This window comes from Cydia strobilella, chromosome 18, assembly GCF_947568885.1.
Source record: "Cydia strobilella chromosome 18, ilCydStro3.1, whole genome shotgun sequence".
NCBI lineage: Eukaryota > Metazoa > Arthropoda > Insecta > Lepidoptera > Tortricidae > Cydia > Cydia strobilella.
In genome coordinates, this window is record NC_086058.1 from 403,584 (window position 1) to 416,831 (window position 13,248).

At 39.7% G+C, this 13,248-nt stretch overlaps 3 protein-coding genes across 4 annotated transcripts in view; 1 reads left to right on the forward strand and 2 right to left on the reverse strand.

Moving 5' to 3' along the window:
• Nucleotides 1-13,248, reverse strand: part of LOC134749465 (protein VAC14 homolog) — a 429,047-nt gene that overhangs the window by 48,922 nt on the left and 366,877 nt on the right. The window lies entirely within an intron of this gene.
• Nucleotides 1-13,248, forward strand: part of LOC134749642 (E3 ubiquitin-protein ligase AMFR-like) — a 53,805-nt gene that overhangs the window by 28,979 nt on the left and 11,578 nt on the right. The window contains exon 2 of the mRNA XM_063684658.1: nucleotides 11,513-11,770. Within this exon, the coding sequence (XP_063540728.1) occupies nucleotides 11,513-11,770 (258 nt within the window). The remainder of the gene's footprint in view (nucleotides 1-11,512; nucleotides 11,771-13,248) is intronic.
• On the reverse strand, nucleotides 12-6,395 carry LOC134749194 (putative nuclease HARBI1). Of its 2 annotated transcripts, none has more exons than XM_063684060.1 (6): nucleotides 6,173-6,395; nucleotides 5,718-5,848; nucleotides 5,332-5,530; nucleotides 3,986-4,130; nucleotides 829-904; nucleotides 12-188 (listed from the first exon to the last, which is right to left on the reverse strand). In XM_063684060.1, the coding sequence occupies exons 1-6, from the start codon at nucleotides 6,293-6,295 to the stop codon at nucleotides 32-34; spliced, it is 831 nt and encodes a 276-aa protein (XP_063540130.1). In that variant the 5' UTR covers nucleotides 6,296-6,395; the 3' UTR covers nucleotides 12-31. The 2 variants fall into 2 exon arrangements, with proteins under 2 accessions (XP_063540130.1, XP_063540129.1); XM_063684059.1 differs by having other exon boundaries at nucleotides 658-904.

The window sequence follows — 13,248 nt, forward strand, 5'->3', positions numbered from 1 at the left end:
TATAGCAAGACATACTATGTAGGTATTTGTATCATAATAAAACATAGTAATAAGCAAAATATGTATTTATTAGCCGCGCACGCTTTTCCTGCGCCACTCTTAATAAGAGCCCGTTTTGCGCATGACGATGAGGAAGTTCTTGAGGAGCCCCTTCTTCAATTTCTCTTACGATTCCCTCCGGAAGATTTCTGCAAGAAAAGGGAGAAAATCGGTACCTAAGTATATTAGCATTTAAAGAAGAAATCTGAAGATGTTAATCATTCATGACTAAGACTAAAAAAGTGGAACTTTCTTCATCAATCACCGAACAATAAAATTTATTCCATAATCTCGCCAAGGCGAGCAAAGCGAAGCGCAAGGGCACTACCTACTCGTACCTTTCTCACGAAGCGCTTCGTCGTTTTTTTGAACCCTCATAACTTGGGTCTGGATTACCATATAAACAAAATTTCCGGGATATGATGTCAATAGTAGACTTATTTTTTAAGCATAAAAAATTTCAATTGCATAGCGCTCATCATTTACATTTTATTCATACCTATATAAAGAATGTTTTTGATGGGATTCTATTTGCCCTTATCTTCATTTAATTATTTTAACAACACGCTTATATAGGGAAAGATTATTAAAACAATCTGCAATGTTAAGCACACTTACCTATAATGTTGCATTATGTTGTATAATACGCAACATGCATTTATCATCGACGATGCCTTCGCCGGGCTGTAGTGTAAGACGCGGTCGTGGCCCAGGCACCGGAATACGTTTTTGAGGTACCCATTGGTACGCTCAATTGTGTTGCGCACACGACAGTGCCAGGCCGTGTACCTTGCTTCTGGGCTTCCCGGGGCAGGGTTCAGCACTGGCGTCATGAGCCATGGTTCGAGAGCATACCCCGAGTCACCTGAAATTAAAATGATTTGGTTACACAATAGTTAAGACGAAAGTGGAGAAACGTAGTCCTCATTTTCCTCTCGGAATATGATCGGGAGCATACTCTCCAGCGGCGCCACTTAGTACTCATAGTTAGAAATGATATTAGCTATTTTTTTTTCTTATGTAAATTTATGTACTAATGCTGTTTATTACGTACCTATTGAAAAAAAATGTTTTTCATTAATTTGTGATTTTATTTACTTTCTTTAGTTCCTAACCTAACTAAACGGTATGAGCGAGAGGGAGATAGAAATTCTTCCCGCGCTCCCGCGGTAAGGTTAGGAACTAAATAAAGTAAATAAAATCACAAATTAATAAAAAAACATTATGTTTTTCAATAGGTACGTAATAAACAGCATTAGTACATAAATTTACATAAGAAAAAAATAGCTAATATCATTTCTAACTATGAGTACTAAATGCCCATTATTTTGTTCCATATCACAGGTACAGCCATGAACATTCTAGGTACAGTCACCATCAGATATATCGGAGCGGCCGAGGTGCTCAAAAATATCTGAACACGCTTCTATTGTCAAGGCGTTAGAGTGCGTGTTCAGATATTTTTGAGCACCTCGGCCGCTCCGATATATCTGATGGCGACTGTACATGGTGTACCTTTTAGGTACATCATTTCACCATATAACCCATTGATATTCATTATGGTGGCGCCGCTGCAGAGTCATGCCCCTAAGAGTTAGGAGCATTTAATTTTTATTATTCAATTCAATTCAATATTTTTATTTCGAATAAAAAAATCCATATTATTGTTAGTACAAGGCACAGCAAAACTTATAAATCTATGTTAGTGATAAAAATAAAATAAAATAAAAACAAACATATAAGCTACTTAAATTAAAAACGGCGTGGTGCGGCCTGCGGCGGCGCGTGCAGCCGCACCCAGCGCGCGCACAAAGGCGAGTCCCAGCGCTGCGCCAGCACGTTTAGAATACAGTTTGGGCTGTGGCGAAGACGGTTGATTAATGACGCACACCGTTTTCTAACTATTGCGTCGAAACTATCAGTGTGCGCCTCGGCAAACATAGTTGACGCGCTGCAGTAACGCGGCAGCCCAAACAGCACTCTAAACGCGTTATTGTATTGCACGCGCAGGGCGTTGTATGCCCGCTGCGTAAAACTGACCCACAGATTGCAGGTGTAGAATGTTTGACAGTATGCTTTAAAAAGCGTTAGCTTCACTTCATTACTACAACGAGCAAATCTGCGGGCCAGCATGTTACTACGAACACACAACGCCCTACGCTCCCTCTCTATATCATCATTATCTGACATGTTTTCTGTTACCCAGTGGCCAAGGTACTTGAACTTCTGTACAACTTTTAAAGCGGTACCACAAAGGGCAACAGGTGTCATTTTGTATGATTTTGACCCAGCTTTAAATTGCATTACCTCGCTTTTCGAAGTATTGTACCTTAGCCCATGGGCAACTGCATATGATTCACATATCTTCACCAATTGCTGTAGTGCACCAACCGAGGGGCTCAACAGCACCATATCATCCGCGTAGCTGAGGTTATTAACACACACCCCATCCACGTGACATCCGACATAGGTACTGCTGAGCTCCTCGATTAACTCGTTCATGTATAGATTGAACAGCTTAGGTGAGCTCAACCCCCCTTGCCTCACCCCGCAGTTCATCCTATACACTTCAGAGTGCACGCCGGCCCATTTTACAGTATTCGACTGGTGGCCGTACCAATACTTAAATAAAGCCGTGACCTCCCGAGGTACGCTGGTATGGTCTCTTAACTTATGCCATAGCTTGTCATATGCCACCATGTCAAAAGCCTTTGACAGATCCAAGAAGCAGGCGAAGACTGGCGTCTTGCGAGTGGTGTAGTACTGGACAGTCTGCTTGAGACATAACACTGCGCTTTCAGTAGATAAGCCCGGCCTAAAGCCAAACTGAGCGTCATGAATGTTCAAGTGTTTTCCCAGCACGTCGTCAAGCAAACCAACCAGCACCTTAACCACAATCGTGGCAAGCGATATGGGCCTGTAATTGGATATGTCAGAAGCGTCTCCCGTTCTATTCTTTACAATAGGAACTACAACAGTATGCATTAAATCCTCCGGCAAGTAACTGTGGCCAATACACATATTAAAGAAAAGAGATAGAATTCTAGGCAGGTGACTTCCAGCGTACCTGAGATGCTCGACACTGAGGCCATCATGGCCTGGAGATTTCCCCTTAACCATGTTTTTAATCTTAGCGGTCACTTGTTTCGCTGAGAATCTTATACTGGGAGTCACCACTTGGTCCTCCGTCTCGAGCGTCTCCGTTGACTGGGGTAGCGGTGAGGTAACAGTAAAATGGTCTTTAAAAGCGTTAGCAATACCGGCCAACTCGTGTATGCCAGCCACGCTCACCGGAAGACTCGACTTAATATTGAATTTAATCCCTATTATCTAATTCCTAATCCCTATTAATCCCTAAATCCCTATTAGCATGATTTTTAGCTAAGATGTCCATTTTAATATCGTGTTCTTGCTCTTGGCAGAATTTAAGCCTTGATTTAAATACCTTTCTCGACTCGTGCATCTTATCATAAACATACCCATAAGCTGGTTTACCGTACGATATCCACCATAAGTACCAAAACCGAGCCTCGCGGTGAGCATCGCGTACATATCTATTCCAACCCGTTATGTGCCTGCCTTTTTTGTGACTATTTGTGTTGTTATGACTAAGCTCAGCACCCTCCTTTAGAACAGATTATAAAATCTGTTTTTCGCTTCTAATTTTTACCATAATCAAAAAAATTATAAAATCAAACGTAGGGGCATAGCTATGGTTAATGTAATATCCAATCCAATTCAGTAACAATATTTTCCATTATGTCGATATCCAGAGAGGAAAATGGGGGCTACGATTGTATGGAGAAACGACCGTCCCCTTTCCTCTTAAGCATGTGAATAATTTACGAAACATCCCTCTTCCTAATGCTTTATGAAGTTTATAATAGGTAAGTATATTAACCAAGTCATGATCTAAGTATAGATACACACATAACTTTCTGCTTACCTAGAAGGAAATATTCCCCAATGTGACCGTTGTACAATCTTCTTAATTCATCCTTAATGGACGAATTGTTAAATATGAACGAGTCATGCACACGGCCAGGAAACCTCGCGTTCACTGCCAAGATTTTGCAGTTGACATCTGCAATCTGAAAAATATGAGGTATGATTTTTAGGGTTCCGTACCCAAAGGGTAAAAACGGGACCCTATTACTAAGACTCCGTTGTCTGTCTGTCTGTCTGTCACCAGGCTGTTCTTATGAACCGCGATAGCTAGATTTCACAGATGATGTATTTCTGTTGCCGCTATAACAACAAATACTAAAAAGTACGGAACCCTCGGTGCGCGAGTCCGACTCGCACTTGGCCGGTTTTTATTTTATTTCTTAATTGAGAATTTGTGACACCCAAGTAGTACATAGTGACACACATATAGTTTATCAAAAGGCTGTCTCATTTCAAACATAGACAGAGAAAATCATACTATCGTTGTCTTACACTAGTAAAAAGAAAAGGATGAGTATAGTTTTTTTGTTCTTATTTATTGACAATTTGATTTGACCAACTATAGATATTTATTATTTTAATGAATTATTATGATCAACCTAGATTACATCATGATCTTGGTCGATTTGTGTAAGATTGTTCTATAGTGTTTAGGTACATTTCTTTTTTACAAGCCTTTAGCAATGTACCTATGTAAGTAAGTATGTATGTAATGTGTAACTATGTTTGTAAGGGTCAAATCTTGCAAGTTAAATTTGACCCACTTCCTGGTTTCCGATGAAGCTGAAAATTTGCATACACATGTGTGTGACGATACAATATTATGGTACCATCGAGCTGATCTGATGATGGAGACAGACTGTGGTCATAGGAACTCTGTGATAAAATAACGCAACCTAATTGTGTTTGGGGTTTTTAGAATTGTCTCGATAAGTATTAGTTGCATGTGGAAAGGAAAGTACAGTGATAAAAGCTTGTACCAAAAATGAAATTTTTCCAAAAACTTATTTAATTATAATATACTTACACAAAAAGAATTTAAAATATAGGCGTATTGTTTTTTCGAGCGATGTCGCCATACCTTTGGCCTATGCTCTTGTAGGTGGCGCCACTTTTTGACATTTAACAACTTTAACACATATCAGTGAAAGAACAAGGATCTAAGCCAAATAGCGTTCTAAAAGTTTTAATCATGTGTCGAAAGATGGCAGTAAATTTGCTTTGGCTACAAAAATTTACTTTGACAATCCGCCTTTATACTAAATTCTCTTTTATATACATAAACATATATTGTTGCCCGTGATGAGGTTTCTGATTAATATTGTAATTTGTAACTGTACTTACCAGCTGTACATTAAGGGCATGAACGCCTTTACGATTTAGGTATTGCACTCCATGTGGCAGAGGTGGCGGAAATATTTTCACTTGGGTGCAGTCTACTGCACCCAAGATATTTGGCAGACCATATGCATCCTCAAATCCTGTGGCAACTGACCGACGGGACTGTTCATTTCCAGGAAAAATTATCCATTGGTCTTTAAGTCTGTAAAAAGTAGCACATTTTAGAACAACATTATGTAACTACTTGAACATGAACATAACTATCACACAATACCTATCTCATTGCGCAATACAGCCACACTACAAAGAAGTAAAAACTACCAAGATAGCACTTGTGGACCATCACAGTTTTTTATGTCTAGTAGTTCAGTACTCAACATACAACATACCTTCTGTTCACAGCATCTACAAATTGATCAAGATACCGGCTTACAGTTGTCTGACCAATGGATAAACCATGGTCCTGACCAGTCCCACGTTGGTAACTTCCATCAGCCAGAAGATGTAATGCTGTTAGAACCTAAAACAAATACTTAGGTAGATGTAAATTGCTTAATTTTTTAAGTACATTTCCCCCTTTAAGAAATAAAGTTTAGGGTAAAAAGTAGATTATGTACCTAACCTCTGTTATAAACAACAATTTCACCCAAATTTGTATCAGCTGATTTTGTGTGATTGTGCGATATCTTAACATACAAACTTTTGGATTTTTAATATTAGATACCTAGTAGAATTTAGTAGCATGGTCCTAAATGTTATAGTTGGCAGTTGTGTGAGAAGTCTGTTTTACATAGAATACCTATTTACTACCTATATGAGGAACACTGCAATGTTATAGCTTTACCTTAAGGTGAGTTGGCAATCCATCACCCTTGCGAGGCTGGAGGTCGGCGTTTAGTTCCCCACATAAATATAATACTAACTCCTTTTGAACTCTGTATATTTGCCGGAACTCTTTGTCCGGCATATCAAAGGGGTTTGCAGCATCCCTTAGAGTTCGGCGCTGAATTCTTCTTCTTTCTTTTTCCTCCGCAGCAGCCGCGAACCGGAAGAAAAAAAATCTCGCCATCCCTAAATATTGACAATATTATATATATGCAGCGGAACGTTTTAACTAGTAACTCAATAAAATTATTGAAAAACGAGTACGTACTGGTAATTTACACCTTAAAATAGGTTTTTTCTCAAGCTTTTTGCACCCACGACAAGACTTATCGTCACCTAAGAAGCACTTGGATAGCATTAACGAAGTTGAACTGTCAAAATGGGACAATGTGTCAAATTATCCAACGACTATGTTATGCAAATTGTCGTCTGTCAAGCTTCTGTCATCTACCGCTGTCATTCTGTCATCTACCGCTGTCATTCTGTCATCTACCGCTGTCAGATATGGATAACTATCACGATTTCGCGTTATCACGGCCGTCACGCTACCATCTACCGCTGTCATTCTGTCATCTACCGCTGTCAGATGTGGATAACTATCACGATTTCGCCCTATCACGGCCTTGTCACGCTACCATGCTAAGCCCGCAGGTGTGACTAGGGCCAATCGCCGATCAGTTTATAATAAAATAAAAAAAACACGGTTAGTTTCACTAGACTTATATTGACCGGGATATAGACCGTGATTACCTTTTGTATTATTTATGAGCTCCCGATATTTCGACGCAGTTAGATGCATCATGTTCACGGGTGACTGCAATGAAGATAGCAAACAACACAAACGGTAATCACGGTCTATATTCCGATCAATATAAGTCTAGTGAAAATTAAAACAATCCATGGGCCCGATAGAATATGCTACAGGCCCCGCGCTGGTTTTATCAGGCACTGGTTGCTAGTTCGAATCACACACGAGCCTGAATATTGTGCTTTTTCATGAAAATTACAAAACAAGCGATCATGCGTATTTATCGTCAACTATAAATTGGCACACAACAACGATAAGAATAGAAGCTAGGACACGTAATATTGTTAATACTGCGTAGTTTTTAGATAAAGTTGGTGTGTTGCATGAAAATAGTAGACATTACATATGACACCCAACGGATTTCTTTTACCTAGGTCAAAGATAGATATAACTCCGTAATAGATGGATACAGTCTAAGGAAAAAACGTGCCTCGAAAATCACGAAAATTTGATTCTCGATCAGATGGCGCTACTACCTTTGGCCCTTTGGCCTATTTTCGTATAGAGGGCGTTGACGGTTTTGTTTGTTATTTAACAATTTTAACGCATATCAGTGAAAGAACATGGGTCAAAATAATAAAAATAATTAATGCAAATAAAAAAAATCATTTATCCATACTTAAATACATTTTATCGTATTTTTATAAATCTTCATTTTTGACGTCAGATTTTTGGCGCGAGGCGTAAATGTGTAGTTTATGCTTCCAAAGTAGCCCACAAGATGGCAGCACTTGCTTTGGCGGTGCTTTGGCGTGAAGTGCCAATGTACATGTTTATGGTTCCGATTCAGGCCACAAGATGGCAGACCCTCCAACGCGCACGGTCCCTATGTAATATGTGAAGTCGAACTTTTTTTATGATATAGAAGGCAAACAAGCAGAGGAATCGCCTGATGGTAAGTGATTACCGTCGCCCATGGACACCTATAACACCAGAGAGGTTGCAAGTGCGTTGCCGGCCTTTAAGATGGGAGTACCGCGGGCGACAGTTCATTCTACAGTTTGTTAGGAAGGAAGAAGGTGTCAATATCAAGATATGTTTAGATATGTTGATCTGTTTCCCATCTAATAATACACCACCACACTATCGTCTTTGTCGAAATATATTGGCAGAGCATACTGCAATGTTTACATACAATGTATTTTAAGTTTTTATTACTATAAATAAAAGTGCACGCATAATGTAACCATTAGCAATAAGGATTTATCAATAAATTATTCTTATTCTTATAAGTATGACTTGAAACGAAGTTGACAATTAAAACTGGTACAGAAAATTAAATATACTGATTTAAACTAACACGATTTTCACTCATAATTTAAAACTAATACGGGACTTAATCGCGTACAAACTTACGTTTATTTGTGGCCTGACGTTTCGAACGTAACGTCACGTGTCACGTTCGAAACGTCAGGCCACAAATAAACGTAAGTTAGTACGCGATTAAGTCCCGTATTAGTTTTAAATTATGGTACAGAAAACATGAAGGATAAACACTAGCTACTCTAATAGTTTTCTTTATAACTTGTATCTTTCTATCATTATTATACGTAATACGGATACGTAACAGTAATAATCCGTCTAAAGGGGCCCACTGACTACCAGTCTGCCGGACGATATCGGCCTGTCAGTTAGAACAAAAATTTGACAGTTTTGAACAACTGACAGGCCGATATCGTCCGAAAAACTGAGTCAGTGGGCCCCTTAACTAATTGCATTGCTAATACGCAAGCGACAGAGTGTGGGAGCGCTACCTTACATGTCATCATCATCCTAAACTCAAAGGGGCCCTCAGACTCACAGACCTAAAATTTATGCTTATGACTATTAGTCCGCCGGACGATATCGGTCTGACAGTTGTTACGGAACTGTCAATTTTTTGTTCTAACTGACAGGCCGATATCGTCCGGCGGACTAATAGTCAGTGGGCCGCTTTAGAGTTATTGTCGTGTCGGTAGAGTATCTTCCAGCGGTTCCTATCTTACAAATACAAATCATTTATTGTTATTAGCGTCAGTTTGTCTTTTTGTTACGAAACGACCCCTACTTTTTCTTTCACTTGATCTAAATAAGTGCGTCTGGGTTTTTTTCTACTCTCTTGCTCGTTTTTAGGGTTCCGTACCCAAAGGGTAAAAACGGGACCCTATTACTAAGACTTCGCTGTCCGTCTGTTCGTCTGTCTGTCTGTCACCAGGCTGTATCTCATGAACCGTAATAGCTAGACAGTTGAAATTTTCACAGATGATGTATTTCTGTTGCCACTATAACAACAAATACTAAAAAGCACGGAACCCTCGGTGCGCGAGTCCGACTCGCACTTTGCCGGTTTTTTTATACCTATCCGCCGCTCCAGGATAGTTTTAAAGAAATGGTCGTTTCGTATTAAGTGTCCAATTTTTCCGCGTCTATTTTCAATAGTGTTCAGAATAACTCTCCTTTCACTCACATTCGACTTAAACACCACATTTCAGATGCTTATTCTATTCCTGTACCATAAACGTCAAAAAACATGTTACATAGAGGCGCTGCCAGTGCCACACTTTGTTACTGGCCAGTCAGGTCAGTCAGGACAGACACTTTTACAGACTGTCACTTAAGATTGAGGAGCTATTTAAATTGTACTTTGGCCTCATAACGGTAATACACTGAAGAGCAATGTAGACGACTCATATTATTATCACATTTTATACAGTTAGAGATAAATCAATATTTACATGGATTTTTCACTTATTAGTAGAGAACTGAATGTATCTTTACAGGTAAACATTGGTTATCTGCTATCACAAATATTAAAAATATGATATTTTCACAAAAATGTTTTACATCCCTTTTACCATATGAATTGAAATATGTGACTGGTATTAACAGCTCTATATAATTTCCGCCAGAAGTAGTAAATGACGGTGTGACGTTCTGTTTTCAAATTACCTCCGGACGAATTTCAAATTCTGGTTCTATTTTATTTCGATTATGACAAAAAGTCAAATCGCAATATAGTCATCAACCGAATATTAAGCATAACGTCATTAAATTAAAGCTTATTTTACATTGAGACAATAGGTATCCTTAACTTGACTTGAGTTAATAAGAAAGCAGAACAGCAGTATCACCTTCGCGTGTTACCGCCGATACCCGTTGTATCTTTCTAAAATCCGAAGGTCATGGACTGTACCTTAGTGTTCCTACATACTAATAAACGTGTAAGTGCATGATTGTCATCATAAAGCTCCAGCTCCGAGCCGTGTTCAGTTGTGCGATCGTGCTTTCGCCGTGAGCTTTACTTTTAGCAGTAGACACAGACAGACACATAATATAGGAACTTTATAGACACAGAATAAGTAATATTACCTAATACATAGTTGCAAGTCAAATAAATAAACATCATGCTTATGCGGTGATAGAGCCAACGTAATAACCAAATTATATACTCTTTCGTAATAACTCTCACTTTTCAATTGTGAATTAACTCATCGTGGGCTCGTTTGAGAGTCGAGAGCCCTTTCACATTACTTAGGGCCAGTAGGCCGAGCACATGATTGGCGCGACAGTATCTCGCCGCGAGATAAACTACCCGTATTTTACTAACTGTATGAATTAAAGAGGGACAGGTAGTCTATGTCGCGGCGAGATACTCTCGTGCCAATCATGTGCACCACACACACTTGACAGACTGATCAACGTCACTCATCAGTTTACTATGAGATTCTATAATCTGTGCTATAAGAAACTTTGCATACAATAAAATTTACCGAACGCTGAACCGTTGACAGACGGTTTGGTGCAACTCGCCCTTATTCGTTTAAACTTTGTTTAAAACTGAAATAATTATCATGTTCCTAAAGTTAAAGTGACCAACCAAGCTATAGTGCCTGAGACCGGATCAAACTGGGTTTTTTATTTTTAGTTTTCCTAGCACAACACACAACACAAACACAACACACAATAAAATAATTTTATTTCTGCCCTTTAGTTGTCCAATTTGTTTGCCTTGCATTCTTGCCTCGTTTTCTTATTCAACTTGATGAGTGATAGTGACAAGACAAGAATAAGAAATCACACCATCAAACGTGGGAATTATAGGTTTTACTATAGTCTGAATCATAACAATTACCTGTGACCTTTACATGCCTACGTTTTATTGATACTTTTCCATGTCTACATGTTTCCCCGTCAATGGTTGTTTAAGTTGTTATCAGTAAAACAATCTCACCCCTGCACCTTCATCAATGTGTAGCTTGGGAGGGGTTCACCCTTCGAGAAATTGAAAACTGTATTTGGCTCTCACTAGTTAGTAAATCTATATCACAGCCTAGGTCTCTATACAGTCTGCCATTCTGGCCATTTCATACATTTGCAGCCGAAGTAGCTAACCGTGTAAGATGGTATTATTATGAGATACTGTTCATCATTTTGAACACCTTACCCTCTTGACTCTACCTACCTATGTTGACTGTGCGATGTGGTTCTAACTTTGACTGTCATTTGTTTCAGACCGTAATTAACATGTCATACTGCCTGCTCGCGCTGCTCGGCTGGGGCGTCCAGCGCCTCGTGTTCGGGCGCCTCCGAGTCGCCGAGGCGGCGCGCGTCCGCGACAAGTTCTGGAACTACGTCTTCTACAAGTTCATCTTCGTGTTCGGCGTGCTCAACGTGCAGTTCGTGGACGAGGTGCTCATGTGGAGCTCGTGGTTTACGGCGGTTGGCTTCCTGCACCTGCTGGGGCAGCTGTGCAAGGACAGGTTTGAATACGTGAGTGTTTTAGTGTAACTTGATCTGTCACACACTACGTCTTCGTGCTCAATGTGCAGTTCGTGGACGAGGTGCTCATGTGGAGCTCGTGGTTCACGGCGGTCGGCTTCCTGCACCTGCTGGGGCACCTGTGCAGGGGCCGGTTTGAATACGTGAGTGTTTTAGTGTAACTTGATCTGTCTCACACTACGTCTTCGTGCTCAACGTGCAGTTCGTCGATGAAGTGCTCATGTGGAGCTCGTGATTCACGGCGGTCGGCTTCCTGCACCTGCTGGGGCAGCTGTGCAAGGACCGGTTTGGATACGTAAGTGTTTTAGTTGACAAATTATATCGGCAAGGTGAGATCCCTTCTGATGACGCCGTTTGGTTGTCTGAAGTATGCAACACACTATTATGTTAGATCACATACTAAATAGCATTGGATTTTAACTGATGGATCTTAGCTACATTTACATGAAAAGTGTGACATGAAGATCTGGAACGATATTTTAATTTATCAAGTTATCATCTGCTTATAAACGTTCCAATACTGAACACAGGCTTCCACTTGAGGGTTTATTGTATTGGGCTATAGCTAGTCCTCACACTAGCTCAAAATATTATAAAAAATTTAGATCTGTATGAATACAACTATTAGCGTGCTTTATGAGACAGCTTTAAATATAAAGAGAGTACCTAGATTAAGTATAAGAACTCGATAATAGCTAACTGACAAACTACCTATAGATACTAGGTACATAATATCTAACAAACACAGAATTTAAGACACACAATAAATGGCTAAAATACAATACAAAAAACTATATCACATGTAACTTTATCTCATCGAGTTTACTATGATCGTGAAATTTGCATACAGTTGTTTAAACAGGTTCCGCCGAAGCGCGTGAAGATACAACTATTGATTGCGTAACGAACTAGTCTAGCATTTCGTTGTTTTTACCTGAAGCGGATGTAACATATTATGGCCCGGACCCTGTTTCACCACGTTTACAATTGTCACCTGACAATCCTTGACTTTGTGTATTCGCCGTACGAAGAAGATAGTTTTTGTTTCACAACTTCAAGGGACTGTAGACCTGAGCATATGGTTTTAATTTCAACTCGATACCTCCACGCGATCCCGAGATAAAGGGTCTTGACGGACGGACGGACGGACAACAAAGTGATCCTATGAGGGTTCCGTTTTTTCCTTTTGAGGTACGGAACCTTAAAAGTTGCAGCTTAAATGCTTCATCTTATAGTTGAAGTGATCTGTCACAACCGAAGAAATGTATACCACTGACGGCACAGGCAAAACTTAAAAACATTGCTAATTTGTGACCTCCAACGCGAACAATGATACCGCACTTCACCTTGCCAGGCGATTTATGCGTAGACCTCGGTAACTTACTTACTGCTGTAGCGCAACGACCCGAAGTGGATCTTAATTTTTTTCGTTTATTCAACAAATTACACAGTATGACAGTTAAAACCAA